This window comes from Lissotriton helveticus, chromosome 1_2 (genome assembly GCF_964261635.1).
Source record: "Lissotriton helveticus chromosome 1_2, aLisHel1.1, whole genome shotgun sequence".
Classification (NCBI taxonomy): domain Eukaryota; kingdom Metazoa; phylum Chordata; class Amphibia; order Caudata; family Salamandridae; genus Lissotriton; species Lissotriton helveticus.
In genome coordinates this window covers 332,387,480-332,410,122 of record NC_136058.1, presented here as the reverse complement: position 1 = coordinate 332,410,122, position 22,643 = coordinate 332,387,480, and the positions used below count along the sequence as shown (strand labels likewise).

The window sequence follows — 22,643 nt, the reverse complement described above, 5'->3', positions numbered from 1 at the left end:
CATAGGATAAAAGGCAATAAAAGTACTATTTACACTTTTAAAACAATCTAATAGCAGTACTAAAGTGCAACAGCAGTAGGATACATATGGGGTTTCAGTGCATGCAGGATCTATACTTTAATGGTGTTTAGCAACCTGGTGCGAGTAAGCCAGGCGCTTGATAGATACTTTGCAACTCCGCATACAGCAAAAAGAGATGTTGTGTCAGTTGAGAGGATGCGGAGGGCAACCCTGAAATCTCTGACCCCCAACTCCCTGCATACTGGTTTCAACCATCTCGATCTCACCCTCTTGTATGCTTTGCAACCAAACAGAAAGTGTGGTAAGGATTCCGTCTTACAAGGACAGCTTGGACAAGTACCATATGAGACCCGTGATCCCTTTTTTTTTTTTTGTGGGAGTTTTATATAGCGCGAACTAGAACCGAACCGAATCAGTTATCAGAGCGCTTTACATAGCACCAGTTACGTTACATGAGGACACACTTTCATTTTTTTAGGCACGGGGAGATTAAGTGATTTGCCCAGATTCACAGGGGGTTATTGGCGTCGTTACCGAGACTCGAACCCAGATCCCCAGGTCCGAGGTCGAGCGCCTTAGCCGTTAGGCCAACCCCTTCCATCCCTCAATACATTTATTAAGGGGTAGTGTCCCATACCTCATTTTTAGAAAAATCGATCTGTCCTTTGGTATTTGGATGAGGTCTAGGAATGGTTCAAACCTTCTGCTGGGCTTGTGTTCAAAAAATTGTGTGGTTAATTCTCCCCATTTTGTACTCTTCTGTTCCTCTGTATGTACCCACTCCCAATAGATTTTTTGGACAACTTGCTTTGGGGGAGGGGACTGTGAGGTCCAGGAGTCGACCAATCCCAGCTTCATAACCGTTTGCCTCAATTTGTTTAGCCACTGTATTTTATTTGTACTATTCAAGGTGATCAATTCATCCATCACCAGTGCATAGTTTGCTAGCTCAGGGGTCCTCCTCAGGCGCACCCAGAACAGCAAAGTGCGAAGGCGGACTATATCTAAAATAGAGCGTTTGCCCATGTCATGGAAAAGGGGCTTCAGCGGAGTTGAGATAGGGAGGGAAACAAGATCCCTTATGAACTTGTTCTCAGCTCTGACCAGATCGACTAAGTTTTCGCAGCCCCACAGTTCAGACCCATAAACTGCGAAGGACAACGCCCTCCCTTCATATACAGCGAGAGCCGGCGCTATAGGCCTACTAACTGACATACGCTGACTCCTCAGAATAGCTCCTGAGACTCTCTTGAGGTTTAGCAGCATCTTGGCTACATGGGAGTCCCACTTCATTCTATTGTTGATTCTGAGTCCCAGGTAGTCAAAAACCTCCACCACCTCGAGAGGCAACCCATTAAGGGTGATATTAATTTTCTTTGCTTTTTTTGAAGGGGGCAACACCATTAGCTTGGTTTTAGATGTATTAATGGTCAGCCCACGTTCATCGCAGAACAGACTAAATCTGTCCAGCAGTTTCTGCAGCCCAGATGGGATTTTGGACAACAGGAGGGTGTCTTCCACGAAAAGGAGAGTAGGTGTTTTCTTCCCAGCCAGGACCCGGGCATCGGCATTGTTCTCCCTCAAATGGTCTACCACCCCATTGATAAAGTGGGAGAACAATGTCGGGGCCATCATGCAGCCCTGGCGTACCCCCCTATTCACAGGCACCCTCCCTGTTAACTGCCCCTGGCTCCCCCATCTGATTCTAGCATAATGACCCTCAAGAAGTTTAACTATAAACTCCAGAAGGTATCGTGGGAACCCCATATCCAGCAGCACCTTCTAGAGCTTATGGCGGGGCACCACCAAGTCAAAGGCGCTCTTGAGGTCTATGAAGGCCAGATATAAGTTACCCTTCATAATGGTTACTACTTTACAGTAAATTGCCCAGAACCTGAAAACCTGGTCCATTGTGCCCACATTCTGGCGTAAACCCGCCTGGAAATGGGACAGTATATTCCCCTCCTCTAGCCACCTACCCATTCTATTTACAATGACCCTGCCAACTACTTTCTGCATAGCATCGATTAAACTAATCAGTTTCTAGTTGGCAGGGTCCTCCCTATCGCCTTTCTTATGGATAGTAACAACTTCAGCGCCCCTCCACGAGTCAGGAACAGGATATCCGCGGAGGATTAGATTCATTAGAGGAGCAATGAAGTCAGACCACAGCTTAGGGTCATGTATGTATAAATTGCCTGGTAACCCATCCGGGCCTGCCGCTTTAGAGGGGGTTATACTCCTAATGGCATCGAGAACTTCACGAGCTACAAAGAGTTCTGCTGGTGTAGGCTCCTCATCAATAAGATCATTTTGTGCCCTCCAGGATTGGCCTGACTCATGTTCACCACAATACAAGTTTGAGAAATGTGAATGCCACTGCTGCTCAGGTATGTGGTTAGAAAGGGGCTCAACTCCTCTCCTGTCAAGTTTATTAATCATGTTCCAGAACAGGGTAGAGTTCTTTGAGCTTGCAGCAATCTTAAGTTGTTGCCAGTATTCTTCCTCCCAATCCTTCTTGGCACTTTTAATGCAGCTATTGTAATCCCTTCTAGCCAACCGAACAGCTATAGCATCCTTTCTCCTGATGGCATTTGCTATAGCCCTTCTCCTTTCCCTACATCCTGCTGCGTACCATGAGTACCAGTTTTTGGTGAATTCTTCTTTTTTGGTCCACTAGTATCTCTTATAATAAAAAAGGAACCAATTTTCTCTATTAGACTCTTGTAGGAGTCCATAGGGTTAGAACTGTGTCCGGTACATTGGGCGCGATTATGGGATAGGAGTTCCCTCGTTTCTGCTTCTACTTGTTCTTTGATGCAGATCAAACTATCTTCTTGACACATCACCCTGTTCCACTTTAATCTGCGATTGCAGTTAGATGGGACTACTTCTTTTGTGATCATTAAAGGGTCATTTAATGCTTCCCTCTCACTCCCCCATCTTAGTTCCATGCAAAGTGGGTTATGATCGCTATCCTGCGACTGTCTGACTTCCATGTCAACTAATCTGTTCCAGGAGCCAGTATCGAGCAGAATATAATCAATCCGGGATGGATAACTAAGTCTATTGTAGGTCATCGCACCGTTTGGGTCTGAAGTTGTTCTACCATTCAGGGCACGTAGGTTGTATTCTAATGTTAGGGCATTTATTTGAATCGCTCTTGGCGTCCATTTTCTAATTGGCGCTAAAGTTAGAGGCGGGATACAATGTCTAGAATCCTCTTCGCTGAATCCCGGGATATCTTCTCCACTTAGGGGTTCATATGTACAGTTAAAATCTCCCCCTACAATAACACTGGACAGTGGGGGGATACCTTTCAGTGCCGCCTCAAGTGAGGCTATGGTAGGTGAAGTCTGTCCTCCCGGCATACACATTAAATAGCTCCATCAAGCTTCCCATAATTGGGCCCTTGACGGAAATATGTAGTATGTCCTGTGATGGTAAAGAGTGAGCAGTAATTGCCCAATTCAGAGCCACACTAATCCATACCTGCAGTCCTCTCGACGTGCGACCTCTCCCCGCACTCATTGCAGTATCCACATTTGTACAGGGGAGAAATACTCCATGTTTCCTGGAACATACAGATGTTGAACCTATCTATGAATTCGTTCCATTCTGGGTTTGCCATATTTTTCTGGAGCCCCGCTATGTTCCAGGAAAGCAGTTTGATAATTTTCCTGTTTGTATCCCTCTCTCTGATAACTGCTTCTGGAGCTATTCTTCCTACTGCTGTAGTTAGGGGATATTTGGCTTTGGGCAGTGTGAGAAGTTGGCCTGATGTGCAGTGTTCACTATTCTAGTGATCACTATATATCAGTCCAAACAACCCTTATTGATGATTGGTTGTAAGTCAACCTTATAGACCAGCTATCCTAGTAGCATGGATACGAGCAGTCTAAGGCTAAGACTCTAGAGGGCGTGTTAAGCCAGCTGTTTTACCATCACATTACCCCTTGAACACCCAGTGAAAGGACACCACACAAGTGTTATGAAAATAAACAGTGTATTTATTAGAATCACAACAACCCTGTACTCTTTATGAGGACAGGGTGCTAGGCACACAACAAAACTCTTACGAAAATACTTAAGTTAGCACAGTATTTACAAATGCCCGAGGGGCACGAAAAACCATATACTCTAAAGGTGGAATGCAAAATTACTAGCAGGTAAGTACAGTACTAATAGGCTTTGGAATCGCTAGGACTTGACTATGGAATCGTTAGATTACTTCTAGGAGGCCCAGGGGACTCGGGTGCAGAGTGTGCACTCTCACGCGGGATGCGGGACAAAGTCTATGATAGCTAGTAAAGTTAAAGTTAGTGTTCACGGGCGAACCCGACCTGGTAGGGAGAAAACGACAGTGGACCAGGAGGGCACCGGATGGTAGTCACCTCGACTAGGTGAGTGGGCGACGCTGGGCTCTGCAGATCTCACGGACCAGGAGGCGTTGTCGGCGACCAGGATGGAGAGGCGAGCTGTCCCACGATGGATGAAGCTGTCGGCGTCGAAGAACCCAGGATTGGGCAACAAAGCCTTGGCTAATTCAAGCCCACGCGGTGGACTCAAAATGGCGTCTTGAGTGGACCAGGAGGGTCCGGGGTGCTCCTCTTCTGGAAGGGAGCAAGAGCCAGTCTGGAGCAACCAGACCAGCAGCAGTGATGTCGTCGGGCGTCGTTCAGAAGGCCACAAGCCAGCGGGCTAGTAGCCAAACAACGCGGTGAGCAGCAAAAAGCAGAAGGGCCCCACGCCGATCGTGGAGATGCTGGGGGGCTGCTCTTCGGTGCTGGAGCTGCTCAGGGTTGGGGCTTCTCGGACCCCAAAGCACTCGCCAGGAGATTACTCGGCGGGCTTGCTGTGCAGAAGTCGTGCAGTCTTGGCAATAGTCGGTCCCTTGAGGTCTCGTCGCACTCACGGTTCTCAGCTTGGCTGTAGAGGTGAGTAGAGGTTGGAGGTGCCAGGGAAGCTGGGTCTTGTCGAGCTGGGCAGTCGGATTCCGGAGGAAGGACTTACAGCAGACCGCAGTGTTCTTGCGTTGGTGCCTGCGGATGCAGGGTGACTACTCCTTAGTCACAAGGGAGAATCTTGAAGAAGGAAATCTTGAAGTCCTTTCGCAGAAAGTCGTGTCTTGATTCCAAAGATGATCTAATCTGGAAGGGGGCCTGCTCCTACCTTTATCTGGGAAAAGGGGGCTGGCACGCGACTAAGTCCTGCCCTATGGGTGGGACCAGGAGGGGGGTGGTTACACCCCTCTCCTTTGGCGGGCTTTCCCCAGGCCAGGGGCTGGAGTGCCCCTGGAACTGGTTTCAGCCGGCCTATGCACAGTGAGCACCGGGGTGCCACTTGCAGTCACCTTCCTCTGTAGCCCTGCCTACCTGGAATACACAAAACCCTGTCTGGGACGGTGCTGGCACCGCCCCTGGCAGGAAACCCTTTGTCCTTGCCTCCTGCTCTGGGAGGACTCCCAGCAGCAGGAGGGCAGACTTGTGTCTTGGTGGCAGCATCCATTTTGTGGATGCTAAGGCTCTGTCTGACTTTAACCGGGGTTACAGGTTACATACATGTCGTGTCCCTCTAGAAGGGTGGAATGCTAACCCCGTCGCCAGAATTGGCGAGGGGTTAGTATTCCAATTCGTATGACACCTTACTCGACATGTTTTGATAAAGCGATACCAGAGTTGGCATATAACCGCGAGGATTATAATGCACTTAAGAGTATATGGTATGCGATATCATGGAAACGGCTAAGGGATAGATCCCGAAAGCCGCAGACAGGCTCAGCTCATGCCAGAGCACCATCTCACACGATTCCAAGCACTCTGCCTTCAGGATTGTTAAGGCCTGCCATAGGAGTGACTGATAGGAGATCTGTGTGTCCATTTTGGGGTTAGATATAGGTATACTATATCTAAAGCAAAGGGTGATTACACCACCTTGCCCCAGCTGTCAAGCAGCCAGTTGTGTCAGATTTGGATGGCCAGCCAGGGGTGGCATAATACATGCTTCAGCCCCTGGTAGGCCCTGGGTACACCTATGCCCTGGGCACCTAAGGTACTCTGTACAGGGACTGATAAGGTGACTCAGTATCCAATTAGATATGTACCTAAGGTACATGGAATCCATTTTACAGAGAGAGCAGTAGGCCTGGGGTCCTGAATAGCAGGGCCCCAGGTCAACTAAGTCAGAAAACCAGCAAAACACCAGGCAAAAAGTTGGGGGCAACCATAGTCAGGGATCTACCTTCCTACATAACCCCCCCCAAGCGAAAGGAGATAAGGCTATCCTTGCCAGGTAAGCCTATATTGCCTGAGTGGCCATATAAGGAAGTACCAGCACTGGCATGGTTACCCCCTATCTCATGGTCCACTAAGCAATCCCTCACCCTAAGGGTATCTGAGGGTCTCCACCATAGGGAATCTCTACCTGTGGTGTGTTTTGGCAAAGGAAAAGGCTGGTGCTGAAATGGAGTACTGAAGTGAGGCTCCACTAATTTTGGGCTCGGCTTCCTCCAATCATTTTCCACCTAGAGGCCTTTCTTTCCAAGACTGAGTTGTTTTGGGCTCTCAGGGTCAACCTCTGGCTACCTACAGCTGGAGGTTGGGTCCCTCTGTTTGGCTTACTGGAGGGACCGGTCAGGTTTGGGGCCCTTAGGTCCCAGGTCTGGCTGTGCCCAACAGTGTCCATCTGGGGGAGGTCCCTAATTAATTTTAAGGGGGATCCCTCAGGAGTATGTTTTATTTTCACTTGGCTAGTACTGCTAGCTTCAGTGCCCTTAATCTGCTGATTGGGGAATTCTTTTGGACAGGGGGCCCTTTGGGGTCCAACACTGGCCTCCCTGGCCTCTACAGCCCTGGGCTGACTGAGGCAGGGTAGAGAGGGGCAGGTTACCTGCTCCAGACTGGGTCCCATCTTGGAAGGGTCCACTGACATCAGGGGCTCTGCCAGGCTAGGCCTGACTACCTCTGGGGCAGTTCCTTCACAAGGGGTCAGATCAGTTCCCTGAGGAGGCTGATCCTTTCCTAAAGTCTGGTGGGAGGGAGATTTCTCTTCCTCCTCAATGCTCTCTGTCTGAGTGGAGTGATCCATAGTTTCAGGCTTCACAACACTATCATCTGTCTGAGTTTGAGCTGTGGCCATCACAACTCTCCCAACCTTTTCAGGAGGGGGCTCAGTGTGGGTGTGGGCTGTGACCATCACAGCCTTTACAACCTGTTCTGGGAAGGAAGTTGTCTGAGATTGGGCTGTGACTGGCACAGCCCTCCTGACCTGTTCAGGGAGGATATCTTGGACTGGGGCTGTGGCTATCACTGCCCCACTAACCTTACCATGGGTGTTTACCATTTTAGAATGGGTTTCTTGCTCTACTTCAGCCCAGGCTGAGAGCTCTAAATCATTCCCCAGTAGGCAATCTACAGGCAAGTTTGGTGATACTGCCACTCTCTTGTGGCCAGTGACACCTCCCCAGCTGAGATTGACCACTGCCATGGGATGATCTCTCTGTACTCCATCAATATTGGTCACCTGGTATGTGGCACCAGGTAAAAGTTGCCTTGAGGGGACTAGACTCTCAGTCACCATGGTGATGCTAGCCCCTGTGTCTCTATAGGCCTCAACTTTTATACCATTGATGAGGGGCTCCTGTCTGTACTTGCCCAAAGTGTTGGGACAAGTGGTGAAGTTGGCAAACCCCATGCCAGTCTCACAGACAAGAGTATCTAAGTTTGGGGACCTGGTTAGGCCAGAGTCCCCAGGAACTCCCAAAGTAAATGCACCCAAATTCTTGGGGGCACTCCCACCACCTGGGGGATTACTACTAGTAGTAACAGGAGGTTTGGGAATGTTACTTGGGGGTATGTTCTCCTTATTGTTATACTTTGGGCAACTGCTGTCAGTTTTCAAATGACCCACCTGTTTACAGGGATAACAATAAGGTTTCTTCTGGTTATTAGAAGGATTCTGGGACCCACCCCCCTCAGAGGATTTTTGGGGCCCTGATGTGGTTTGATCTGGAGATTTATTCCCACCCTTCTCTTGAGGCTTGGTTGATTCCTTTTTCTGGTCACCACCTTGGTTCTTGGGCCTAATCCTGGTTCTGACCCATTTGTCTGCCCTCTTACCCAATTCTTGTGGAGAGGTCAGATCAGAGTCTACCAGGTGCTGGTGCAATAACTGGTTCTGACAATTATTTAAGACTTGCTCTCTCATAATAAGATTATATAATCCTGTGAAGTCAGTAACCTTGCTACCCAGTAGCCAGCCTTCCAAAGCCTTAGTGGCACAATCAACAAAGTCAGACCAGTCCTGAGACTGAGTTTTCTGGGTGTCTCTGAACAGCAACCTGTACTGCTCAGTGGTTAAACCAAACCCATCAACCAGTGCATTTTTCAGGACCTGGTAATCATTAGCATCCTCCACTCTTGTAGTGAGGAGCTTATCTCTACCTTTACCATCAAAGGAGAGCCACAGTATAGCTGCCCACTGACTCTGGGGAATGCACTGCACAGTGCAGGCCCTCTCCAGAGCAGCCATCCATTTCTGGATGTCATCCCCTTGCTTAAAGGGGGGCACTATCTTTGTCAGGTGTTTAGTATCTAAACCCTTCTCTTTTTCTCTTGGGAGATTGCTGCCACCAGTGGGAGCTAACCCACTCATCTGCTGCTCTCTAGCAAATGCAAGCTTTTCTTTGGTCAGGGCAAGTTCTTCCCTTTCAATCCTCAGTCTAGCTTGTCTCATCCTTGCTTCATGCTCTCTTCTCTGAGGGGAAGTCAATCTCCTCTGGGGAGAGTTCCTTCTCCCTCGAGAAGAGGCATTAGAGTGCAGAGATCTAATGGAGTCCCTAGAAAGAGATCTATCTCTCCTAACTCCAAGGTTAGGCCTCATCAGGGTCAGTACTGGGGGTCCCCCAGATCCTTCCCCAAGTAGGTCTAAGTTGGCCCTAGTTAGCCTTCTGACTACCTCTAGACCTTTGTCTACCTCATCCCCAGAGAGTTCCTCAGGATCCTCCTCCTCAACTGCATTTACAGTGTTGTGGAGGTCTGGATCCCCAGTGGTACCCTCTAAGGCTGGCATATTCCCATCTAGCTGAGAAAGCTTTCTCGTATCATAGGCCTCTAAGAGTCCTATCAGAAAGGGAATGGTGGGGTTAGACCCCTGTTTCAGTTTCCTGGAGGTACACACCTGTCTCATCTCCTGGAAACTGAGAGCTGCATATCTTGAAGTGACCTGTGGAGGGTCAACATCCACAAGGGGAGTCTCAGTAGATTCTCCTTGGGTAGACATGCTTTTCTAGTGAGGTGTAAGTGGTGCACTTACCTACACTATATGTTTACCTACTGATCCCTTGCTAGAGTTGTAGTTTAGGGTGTGCTAGGCCCTAGGAGCTACAACAGCTGGTTCAGTAGAACTCAGAGTATTCTAAGCTAAGTTATATGTACCTTTAGTACTTATGTGATCTTTCACAAGATATTCTTAGGATATGTGTGGTAAAACAACAGCAAGCTCAAATCCCACCCGCTGCTCACCAATGTGAGAAGTTGACCTGATGTGCAGTGTTCACTATTCTAGTGATCACTATATATCAGTCCAAACAACCCTTATTGATGATTGGTTGTAAGTCAACCTTATAGACCAGCTATCCTAGTAGCATGGATACGAGCAGTCTAAGGCTAAGACTCTAGAGGGCGTGTTAAGCCAGCTGTTTTACCATCACATTACCCCTTGAACACCCAGTGAAAGAACACCACACAAGTGTTATGAAAATAAACAGTGTATTTATTAGAATCACAACAACCCTGTACTCTTTATGAGGACAGGGTGCTAGGCACACAACAAAACTCTTACGAAAATACTTAAGTTAGCACAGTATATACAAATGCCCGAGGGGCACGAAAAACCATATACTCTAAAGGTGGAATGCGAAATTACTAGCAGGTAAGTACAGTACTAATAGGCTTTGGAATCGCTAGGACTTGACTATGGAATCGTTAGATTACTTCTAGGAGGCCCAGGGGACTCGGGTGCAGAGTGTGCACTCTCACGCGGGATGCGGGACAAAGTCTATGATAGCTAGTAAAGTTAAAGTTAGTTTTCACGGGCGAACCCGACCAGGTAGGGAGAAAACGACAGTCGACCAGGAGGGCACCGGATGGTAGTCACCTCGACTAGGTGAGTGGGCGACGCTGGGCTCTGCAGATCTCACGGACCAGGAGGCGTTGTCGGCGACCAGGATGGAGAGGCGAGCTGTCCCACGATGGATGAAGCTGTCGGCGTCGAAGAACCCAGGATTGGGCAACAAAGCCTTGGCTAATTCAAGCCCACGCGGTGGACTCAAAATGGCGTCTTGAGTGGACCAGGAGGGTCCGGGGTGCTCCTCTTCTGGAAGGGAGCAAGAGCCAGTCTGGAGCAACCAGACCAGCAGCAGTGATGTCGTCGGGCGTCGTTCAGAAGGCCACAAGCCAGCGGGCTAGTAGCCAAACAACGCGGTGAGCAGCAAAAAGCAGAAGGGCCCCACGCCGATCGTGGAGATGCTGGGGGGCTGCTCTTCGGTGCTGGAGCTGCTCAGGGTTGGGGCTTCTCGGACCCCAAAGCACTCGCCAGGAGATTACTCGGCGGGCTTGCTGTGCAGAAGTCGTGCAGTCTTGGCAATAGTCGGTCCCTTGAGGTCTCGTCACACTCACGGTTCTCAGCTTGGCTGTAGAGGTGAGTAGAGGTCGGAGGTGCCAGGGAAGCCGGGTCTTGTCGAGCTGGGCAGTCGGATTCCGGAGGAAGGACTTACAGCAGACCGCAGTGTTCTTGCGTTGGTGCCTGCGGATTCAGGGTGACTACTCCTTAGTCACAAGGGAGAATCTTGAAGAAGGAAATCTTGAAGTCCTTTCGCAGAAAGTCGTGTCTTGATTCCAAAGATGATCTAATCTGGAAGGGGGCCTGCTCCTACCTTTATCTGGGAAAAGGGGGCTGGCACGCGACTAAGTCCTGCCCTATGGGTGGGACCAGGAGGGGGGTGGTTACACCCCTCTCCTTTGGCGGGCTTTCCCCAGGCCAGGGGCTGGAGTGCCCCTGGAACTGGTTTCAGCCGGCCTATGCACAGTGAGCACCGGGGTGCCACTTGCAGTCACCTTCCTCTGTAGCCCTGCCTACCTGGAATACACAAAACCCTGTCTGGGACGGTGCTGGCACCGCCCCTGGCAGGAAACCCTTTGTCCTTGCCTCCTGCTCTGGGAGGACTCCCAGCAGCAGGAGGGCAGACTTGTGTCTCGGTAGCCGCATTCATTTTGTGGATGCTAAGGCTCTGTCTGACTTTAACCGGGGTTACAGGTTACATACATGTCGTGTCCCTCTAGAAGGGTGGAATGCTAACCCCGTCGCCAGAATTGGCGAGGGGTTAGTATTCCAATTCGTATGACACCTTACTCGACATGTTTTGATAAAGCGATACCAGAGTTGGCATATAACCGCGAGGATCATAATGCACTTAAGAGTATATGGTATGCGATATCATGGAAACGGCTAAGGGATAGATCCCGAAAGCCGCAGACAGGCTCAGCTCATGCCAGAGCACCATCTCACACGATTCCAAGCACTCTGCCTTCAGGATTGTTAAGGCCTGCCATAGGAGTGACTGATAGGAGATCTGTGTGTCCATTTTGGGTTAGATATAGGTATACTATATCTAAAGCAAAGGGTGATTACACCACCTTGCCCCAGCTGTCAAGCAGCCAGTTGTGTCAGATTTGGATGGCCAGCCAGGGGTGGCATAATACATGCTTCAGCCCCTGGTAGGCCCTGGGTACACCTATGCCCTGGGCACCTAAGGTACTCTGTACAGGGACTGATAAGGTGACTCAGTATCCAATTAGATATGTACCTAAGGTACATGGAATCCATTTTACAGAGAGAGCAGTAGGCCTGGGGTCCTGAATAGCAGGGCCCCAGGTCAACTAAGTCAGAAAACCAGCAAAACACCAGGCAAAAAGTTGGGGGCAACCATAGTCAGGGATCTACCTTCCTACAGGCACTTCATTAGAACTTTCTTCCCTCTGAGGGGCAACCTCATCATTAATCTTCATGACCTCCATTTCTATAAAACTTGCAGAGCAGTTAGTCTGATTTTCGGGCTTACGTGTATTATGTGTTTGTATTACACTATACAGATAATCATTCTTTGATGGTCAATCTATATTGTTAAGACCCGATGCATCCTCGGGCCTCGGTTTAGACCATAGAGGTGCATGTCTGATTTGTATATTGGAGTTCTTAGGGGGGCATGTCCTATACTCTAAGGCCATTAAGTTCTCTGCAATTACTGTGTTGCCAAATTGAATCTCAATACAGTCTGTTGACGAGCTAGGCAAGGTAAGTCTTTTAACAGTAATCATATCCTCCCTAATGACTGATCTGCACCCTCTCACGTGGCGAAGCCAGTGGATGGCTTTATTGCATATGGATTCACTGCTCTCATAATTGCTAGTAGCTCCCAGCTTAGTGACCCCGGTCATGTAGACAGTACTACGAGGGGATCTCAATAGTGTGTTTCTCTGGGTGTTACTCCCATTAGTTTTTTCTGCTCTGTCACTATAATATTTGTTATACCCCTGCAGATCCCTATGTTGTGGTGTTGGGCCCCTCTGTTTTACTGCTGTGGCATATGAGTTCGGGATGTTATGCCTAGCAGGTGTTTTAGCTGAATGGTTTTGGGCTGGGATGTTAAGTCGTGGCTCTCCTACAGTTTTAGAGACACATAGTGGGGCTGATCGTGTGGAGGATTTAGATAATGCCACTCCTACAGTTTGGTTTAGTGGGACTGGTTGTAAAATAGGGGTTTTAACCGGGTTAAGAGCTAACGCTGAATGAGGAATATTCGCTATGTGTGAATCCTCCCGCTTTATAAGATCCATCATGATTTTCTTAATAAAAGCTATATCACTTTCCAAGCTTTCCATTTTCTTCATGATTGGATGATTTTAATTCGAACATCTGGTACATTCGCCTGAGCTATTCGCAGCCTCCACAATCTCCCTCGGCCTTCGAGATAAAACCTCACTTATTTCCCCTGATTCCCCTTCCAGCACTGCAAAGCGATTAGTGCAAGTGATACCCATTTCACATGCTGTCACCTGCGGGGCCGGAGGTTCGGCGTTGGCACTCATGATTACCCCTTTTGGTGCCTCTAAAATGTTGACCTCAATGTGGTTAGCAGATTTAGAATAAATTTCATCTACTGTGCCCTTGGGTTTCGATCTCTTAGAGAAAATAGCTGGGTTCACTTTACTCTTTCTCTGTAGTACACTTTCAACCAGGGGATCAGGATTGTCCACATTACTTAAAATAGGGGCAGTCAATAAGATGTCCTCACAGTCTTCGACAATGGATTCAATACTTGACATACCACAGTTAGTGGCGGCATGTAGCGACTTTTTAGACTTCTTCCTTTTTTTTGTAGTAATAACAAGAGTTCCCCCCCTCCATTGCCTTCCTCTTGCCAATTACTTTCTATAGATGTCCCTGGCAAGAGGGATGATATCCAACAACTCAAGGATGGCGCAGCACTATCTTATGTATCCGGAGGCAATCAACTTGTCAAGTGGGCACAATACCTTGACAGTATGGGGAGGTCAGGATCTCACACGTTAGGGGGGGCCCAGCCCTGTCTCGGTCTGCCTAGGAAGGTAGCAGACGGCGACGCCCGCGCGCGTCCCGCGACGCGGGGGCTGAGCAGGATTTTGAAGCGTCTCCGTGCGTGTGATTGGCGTGGCGGCTGCTGCCGCTAGGGAGTCTGGGGCAGGTAGTTCTACTCCTCCACACGGCGGCCGCTGAGGTGGTGTAGCAGCGGCGGGAGGGATGTCGGACGAGCCTAGCACTCCGTCAGCAACCAGGTGGGACGTTTATTTGGCCCAACAACTTGAAACAGCCCCCTTTAATATGAGGTGACTATACAGAATTATTAACAAAACACTGGTACAGTACAACCCTGCTCCACTGGTACTGTCCATAGACCTATCTAAAGTGTTTGCCACTCTGCCTTGGAGGGTACTTGCTCATTGTAATGCAACACATGAACCTGGCAATGGTTTAGGACATGTGAGTTGCACTCGTGTATGATGACACCCGAGCGAAGGCCCAGACTGGAAATGTATGTCTGAGACGTTTCTCAGTGTTGCTCCCTTTTGCTGAAGCTTTTTACCCTGGTTGAAGAGTGTTAGAAATGGAGGTCTCTAGTTGGCAGAGGTAGGTACCTTTGTCCAAGTAGGGACCCTTCTTCCTAGTCAGGATAAGGGAGTAACACTCCTAAAATAACCCCTACTCACCCCCTTGGTAGCTTGGCACGAGCAGTCAAGCTTATCTTAGAGGCAGTGTGTAAAGCATTTGCACATAACCAACAGTAATAACACGTGTTTAATAAAACATGTATACACACTACACGTTTAATAAAACGTGTATACACTCTACGCGTTTAGTAGCAGTTGACTAGGAAGTTCATAAAGCTTTTCACTTGCAAGTAGTTTGCCTGGTCACGTTTTTTCTGGGTTTTCCGCTGCTCGAGTTGCCGATTTTTAACATGGAAAGCAAAAGGAAAAACACAAACGGACTCGATGGGCTACTCAACATGTCTAATAATGTACAAGCGGATATCTCCGTGTCTAAAGTTAAAAAAATGGGTTTTGGCAACTTCCAACTGAGCGAACAGTGATGAGGGTTTGGGTGAATGACAGAATTAATTCTGAGAGTACTGTCACTTACCCACACATCATAAGTGTCATCTTCAGTCTGAATAGCAACCAATCTGCTGTTTGCTAAATAGCCAGAACTTTGTAGAGATGTCAGACAAAGTTAACGTAATACACACTACATAGAAGGGGGTCCAAGGGCTGGTTTAAAGACTCATAACTAGATACACGCCCCTACTTACAACAATTATACACCAAAAGTATCTAGGAGTCACAACAATGAAAGAGAAATTAGAAAGAAGAAGCTCCATTCATCGAAAACCCATAGGAAAACAGAAAAACAGAAAAAGGTTTTTACATTTTATAAATAGCACCACGTGAGATTTTATGATTGGAGTGCATGCGATGACAGGGAAAACCAAGACCAAGGGTAGGTGAAAATATTCCCAATCTATCTTGGGAATATTTTCACCTACCCTTGGTCTTGGTTTTCCCTGTCATCGCGTGCACTCCAATCATAAAATCTCACGTGGTGCTATTTATAAAATGTAAAAACCTTTTGGTGTATAATTAGACAAAGTTAACGGGCATTGGCAATTTAGGTTGAAGGATAAATCAGATGGGTGAATCACTTTGGTAAACACTGCAAAAGGTCGACATACAGATGGGACAGCTACCTACAGAGAGAGGAAGGTTGACGTCGGGGAAACCATCCTTGGGAGAGAGCATGAGTGAAGATGACGGGTAGTGGAAACCCCCCCTTGGAATTAAAATTACGTTGCACAGAAAAATAACGAAACATTACGTACCCAAACACGTTTCAACAACCATCCAATGTTGCTTTTGCCGTTTCTTCCGCCTTTGAAAGACACGTTATCCCATTGAATGTACACTATTGGAATCTGTTCTCTGATTGGTCGCTGTGCTCTAGTCCCAAGCATCCATCGATGTCAACATTATACAAACAAGCATTGGCTGCGAGCGGCCTCGAGACGCGATATGTGGTGGGGGAGGGGGAGAAGCAGGAGTTGTGTGCGCGCGCTAAAACAAAAAAAGGACGTGAGTGGTGCGCGCGCGATGGCGCCGCCGCTCGGGCATGTGCGCAAAACCGCACGCTCCATGCCAGCAAAAAGCATGTGGTAGGACGTTTCAAATCCCACTAATAAATGTCTCGCAGAACAGCGCATGCGCTGGCTCAGGCGAGACCTAAAAATCATGGCATTAATGCCATTAATCCAATGACTGTGTGTGTGGTCTTTTTTTAACCTGTTTACATCTGTGGAATGCTAAGGGCTGGTACCAACACCGATTAACAGCCTTGTCATCAAATGCCTGAAGCAACCTCGACCACAGTAGTCATTGGCAGAATGGAGCTCTCCAAAGGTCTGTATCTGTGTGTATATGTATGTGCATCTAACACAGCATCTCGCCTAAAGGGTGACCCCCAACTCTCACGTCCTCTCTCCTGAGGCAGGGAAGGACCTCTTTCACAGAGTGTCTTCTAACGGGGCCGGGCATGTCTCACGCTACCTTTCATGTGGAGGGAGAACATCTCTCACATTGTGTCTCCTGAAGAGTGAGGACATGTCTTACATTGGTTGTCCTGGAGTGGGGAGGACATAATTTAGTATCTGAAGAGCAAGTTCTTCACACAAATGTCTGGAGGTAATCTGGTACATGTAGGTTCTATAGTCCATGGTACAATCACAGGTAGGTTCTATAGTCCATGGTACAATCACAGGTAGGTTCTATAGTCCATGGTACAATCACAGGTAGGTTCTATAGTCCATGGTACAATCACAGTCTGGTACAAGTGGGTTCTATAGTTCATGGCACAATCACAATCTGGTTCCTTCTCTCAGAACTCCATCATCCCTCTAGCTGTCCAAACTCTGCCCATCCAGAATCAGCTCATAGACTCTGTCATTCCATGACATCATTCTAACCCCTCATGCATCAGCTCACCTCAAGAGGGAAAGGAAGCATGCAATGCACATCGCATGTCTCCCACAGTGTGTCTCCTGAGGGGGGCTTCTCTTACATACCCTGCTCAAGGTGTAAGCTGTACCTCTGACTGATTCTCTTGTTGGGGGAGGATGTATCTCACATTGTCTCTCTTGAAAAGGGATGACATCTCTCACCAGATCTCTCTTGAAGCACCTGCATAGCTCTCACTCTTTCTCTCCTGAAGAGAAGTACATCTCTCACACTGTGTTTTGTGAGGGGAGTGAGGACTCCCTCACATTGTCTCTCTTAAAGGGTGTACACGTCTTTCACTTTGTTTATTTTGGAGTTTCTGGACAGAGTCTGACGGGTGCTGTGCTCGATATTAGCACCACCGATGAATATGTGTTGTGTTAGACAAACAGCAGATAATTCTCAATATTGTATATTGCCTTCTTGTATTGTTATTAATTTGTGATTTCTTTATTTAACAGGCCCTCTAATTGCCAGTACTGTCTTTTCATTGAGAGCGAAAGAAGCACAACTGCTCCGCCCCACGGACAACAATGAGTCTGCGAGAAGAGACCGTCACACTAGTTTCCTAAGTAAGTTTAGCCTTGATGTGAGAGTGATGGCTTCATGCATATGGGATACATGTGCTCCCTAGACAAGGCACGCTTACCCATCACAGCAGTGACCACACGCCCATGGCGGCACACATAAGGTGCATGTCCTCACTAGGCAAGTCCCTGCTTACCCATCACAGCTGTACCACACGCTCATGGAGGCACACATAAGGTGTATGTCCTCACCAGACAAGGCACTGCTTATTGACTGCAGCAATGAACACACAGTCACAGAGGCACTAAAAAGGCATGTCTTCTCTACAGAAAACAAGTACCTACTTGCAGACTAATGCAGTGAAACCACTCACAATTGCACACACAGCATACATGGGCTTCACTGCTGCATATAAGGTACCAGTTGGAAGTGAGCAGTGAGTACACACTGGCACAGGCACACAAGGCATGTGTGCTCATCCAGAGTAGATAAGGCAGTGGTCACAGACTTCAGTAGTCAGCGCATACACACAGGGCACATGTATAAACCCGCAGCAGATAAAGCACTGTTACAGGCTGGCTGTACAAGTGAGCACAATCTCACATGCGCACACACCGGGCATATGCTTGTGGCACATGTGCTCTCCCAAGCGGATGAGACACCACATTCATGTATGGGCTTAATACATACTCACAAAAGCACACACATGTGGCACATGTGTTGAACTGCACCAAATAAGGTACTCATTGCAGGTTGTAACAAGGAGCACACTCTCTCAAAGGCACACACTGGGCATGCATGCTCATCCCCAGGAAATAAGGCGCAGCTTACAGATTGTGGCATTGAGCGAATACTCGCAGGGACAACAAAGGATATGTGTGCTCCCTCCCACCAGTAGTGCACGACTTACAGGCTCTATCACTAGACACAGACACACTCAAGCCATGTTTGCTGGGATGCAGCGATACGGCAGCACTCAATTCGATTCAATTCATCTTTATTTCGATACGCTGTATCATAAAAGTTACATAAAATGAAGTCACAACTTTAAAAAGGATATTTGGCATCTTAACACAATCATAAATTAGTACAATATGTACATTTCTATTGATGGGGGAACAGTCAATCAGGATTTAAGAACATGCATAAATTATTTTAAAAAGGCACAATAAAATCAAGTAAAAGTCATTGGGTTTTTTCAAGATATTGGTTCTCAAATTGATTTCAAAGTTTTTCACCAATTTTTTTCCTGTGGAAATACACTGCTAGCAGGAACCTACTAATACCGTAAATAAAAACCTGCCGCATATCAGTCAGCAGCACTCACATGAATTGCTATTTCATGCCCACATCAAAGATGCAGCAGAGTTTGTTGGAGATGGATGCACAGGCAGATTTAATCTTCCCTAAAAGCCCACATTTCCTCCTCGACATATAAACAGAGGCCACACAATGGGAATAAAAATTGAGGAGTGGCAGTGAAGCCAGGAAGTTAGAGACATCTTTGGTAGAACGAAATGACTAGCAACTCAAGTGAGCGATTAAGAAAGAAACAGAGGGTAAACAGAATGAATAAGACATTTGACAACAAAGTGAAAGATAGACGAAGGAATGGAGGTTAAACCGAATGAGGAAGACAGCCTCTGACAACCAACTGAGAGACTTAGTAAGGAACAGAGGGTAAACCGAATGAAGAAGACAACCTTGGACAACCAAGTGAGAGATTGACGAAGGAATGGAGGGTAGACCGAATGAAGAACACAACCTGGGACAACCAAGTGAGGGATTGATGAAGGAATGTAGGGTAGACCGAATGAAGAAGACAACTTTTGACAACCAAGTGAGAGATTGACGAAGTAATGGAGGGTAAACAGAATGAAGAAGACAACCTTGGATCAGGGAATATGGACAGACAGGAAACAAATTAAAGTATCTATGGTACAGGTTAGAAGTAGACATACACGGAAGATAGGGTGGGAGCAAGAAGAAACGGGGAAGAAGAACACAGATCGTGGGGCTGCTCATAGAAACAGGAACACGCAAGGCAGAAGGACACTTGGAATAAAGAGGAAGAAACTCGGACACCAAGGAGAGTGAGAGGACAAGTTAGACTTGAAGAGCAACAGGAGAATGAAGGATGTTGATGTAAGAGGACAAGACACAGAGGAAGAGAAACCAGAAATGCAGTGGAGAGAGCTTGTTATATATCTAGACTGGAAAAAAGGCGCTCATCAAAAGAAACAGGTACTCTCAGGTGAGAGGAGAATTCTATGGTGCGAGTGGTGTCAAGAGTTGACAATAATGATTGATTTACTAACACAAAAACCCCATTGAGAGAGGCACCCAAAGGGAGACGTACAATAAGTGAATCCCAGAGGAGCTTGAGAGTGTGAGTGAGAGAAGCTACCATATCTCAGGAGAAATAGAGCAAGAGAGAAACATGCAATAACAAAATATTGGATTAGATGAGGCAAGAGAGAGAGAGAGAGAAAGAGAGAGATAAGACTAGATTCTCAGGTGAGATAAACAAAGAGACACTGTTAGAAATCCTCTGGGGTAGACACTTACAGTACAGGAAAAATGACCAATTAGGGAGTTATAAAGGGAAAGTAGGAGAGAAAAGTTGCAACACAAGAATCTCGGGCAACTATAGAAACCTGAGTGAGAGAGAAAGATATAATAAGAAAATCTCATGTGAGCGAGATGAAAGAATAAGGCAACCATATGTGACATGACCCAGGAAAGGGGCTTCAGCACAAGCCACAGTGTCAAAGAGCACTAAGTGCACATCCATGCACTGTGTGCCATGCATCCTGTGGTGCATGGCACACAGTGCATGGATGTGAGTGGAGGCACTATGGGCCCGATTCACAGAATGAACTTAAGACTCAATCCTAAACTTACTACTATTTTGGTATTCACAGAATGCACTTACTACTTTTGGTATTCACAGAAGTTAGGATTTTGACAAACTTAAGACAAATTTAAGACAGACTTAAGTTAGGATTTTGTCTTAAGTCTGTCTTAAGACAAACTTAAGACAAACTTAAGACAAAATCCTAACTTCTGTGAATTCCAAAAGTAGTAAGTTCATTCTGTGAATGCCAAAAGTAGTAAGTGCATTCTGTGAATACCAAAATAGTAGTAAGTTTAGGATTGAGTCTTAAGTTCATTCTGTGAATCGGGCCCTATATGTGCCATGTGCCCCATGGGCCACTTTGCAATTGCCCACAAGGGAGGGAAGCCCTTGTTTGGGGCCGTTTCTAACATTGTTTTCATGGTGTTCGGCTGCCATGAAAAGGCTGTTGGAAAAGGACATCGTGATGTCAATGGTGGTGCCTGCCTCGGCATCGCTGCCATTCAAGGGATAGGATTCCGACCACCGCCCTGACGGGATCATAGATCCTGTTAGAGACGGCGGTCTTCCCCCCTGATGGTCTTGGCCCAGCCGCCTGCATCATAATGCAGCGTTCGGACTGAAGGGCTGTCTGTCGGTGGGGCTACCTTCAACGGCCTGTCGGTGGCAGTCCCACCGACATTGTAATGAGGCCCGTAGCGTAAGGGCCTCAAAGAAGAACTAACATATTTTTTTTAAATTGGACTCATGTTATATTTATACACTAGCTGACTCGAGTACCAGACAATGTGAGTTATTCATCATGAAAAGAGGAGAAAATATCTTACTGAGCATCCTCCAGGAAACAGACAAAATAAAAGATCGTCTTAGCAGAGATAAGAATATTGGAAATATTAAATACCTCCACACTTCTGAGTCCTTGTAATTGGAAATTACTCACTGTAGCCCACTCCAATTTCTAAAGCAAGATTACACAAATAATGTGGAATAGTGTTCATCACCAGTAAAATGCGTTTTATTGTCTTTATTGATTGTAAGTAGAAGTACAACAAAAGTACAACAGAATAAAATTAGAATTACTGCTTCACTTTCTCACCTCTGTGCCCCCCCACCCCCACACCCAAGCACAATAACCAAACACCAAATCAAGACATCATTTCCTATGTAGAGTTTGCTAGACCATAGTAGTTCCACCATTTCCCCCCATATCTTAGTTAATTTCTGTGGGCACACCTGTATTGTTATACTGTCACAAACCTTTGACTTTCAGGAACCTATCATATTCCCCCGAGTAGAAATTGTTGTGCCTCTGCAGGAAACTGGATTGGTAGACTATCAAGCCTTCAGTCTTAATGTGAACTGTGGCTGAACTCAAGCATGATGAAATCAATCTTGTGCCTAAACGTAAGAAACAGTTTTCTGTGAAGAATTCTAAGCTTACTTTTTGTAGCCTGAGACAAGCAATTGCATTTCTCAAAGAAAAGTGCATTTGGCATATGTAGTGTTGCTCCAAAACAACACTAAAGTTAGTCAGTCAGTCAGCCAAAATCTTTATTTCGGCACCAGGCCATAAAAGCAGGTGAAATAAAAAACATTATATCAATGCCTTATTAAACATTTGGTAACGAATTTTCAAACATTTAGTTTGCATTTATGGTCAAAAGACACATCCTTCTATGTGATATTCTTTCTGAGATCTGTATTTAATGAACAAATAAAAATGAGATAAAAACGCTAAGGGCCTTATTACGTCTTTGGCAGTAGTCAGCTGAAGGACCACCAAAGCTGTGGTGTGCCCGTCTGACGGATTACAATTGTAATCCTGGTCGGGCGGGCGGTGCCGCAGCGGTTTCACAGCATTGGGCAGTTAGGCTTATAGGAGAGGATGACATGCAGCCTGCCGCTGTGACAGTGCCTGCAGCACATTCCTGCATGCCACCCCGTGCAGGAACTGGGGTGGAATTACAGGGGGGACACAACATGTGCCGCCCCCCCACCTCCCCCATGCACTCCCAGGCCCAAATCTGGCAGGTGGCCCTGTTAGGGCTTCCTTAGTTGCCTCTCTGCCTCCCGTTTCTTGGGGGGCTCACCACCATGAAAAGGGCGGTGAAAAGGCAACTCAGAATATGCTTGGCATTGCCGGCAGTGGCACTACGAGCATATCTTGCCGGTTGCAGACCGTCGTCCAAGCAGGATCCTTGATCCTGGTGGAGTCGGCGGTCTCGTGGTGGTCCGACCGTCCACTAGTAATACTGCGGGCGGGCCCGCAATCTGGCTGTGGGCAGACCGCCACCATGAGTACGGCAGTCCTATGGACCTCTGTGCTCGTAATAAGGCCCTAAGTAAAATGTCATGAAAGATAAAATTCATTAGGCATGCTGACTGAAAATATCTAAGCTATTAAAAAAGTATTGCACATCAAGAAATAAAAGCACCTTTATCAAGGATAACAGGGTGGCACACATGTTTATTATGCCTCTAAAGCCTCCCAGGCAATTTTACCCCTTTATCTTTTTCATAATACAGTAACTAAAGCTTGGTGTTATATAAAGAGCAACTACAAGTAGTTTGTATCAAACAGAATCTGGCTCAAGGTG

The 22,643-nt window shown here is 47.1% G+C and overlaps 1 protein-coding gene across 2 annotated transcripts in view; it reads left to right on the top strand.

Moving 5' to 3' along the window:
* Positions 1-22,643, top strand: part of LOC144803331 (uncharacterized) — a 293,440-nt gene that overhangs the window by 70,432 nt on the left and 200,365 nt on the right. For both annotated transcript variants that reach the window (XM_078671859.1, XM_078671860.1), the window contains exon 3: positions 17,123-17,233. In XM_078671859.1, the coding sequence (XP_078527985.1) occupies positions 17,123-17,233 (111 nt within the window). The remainder of the gene's footprint in view (positions 1-17,122; positions 17,234-22,643) is intronic.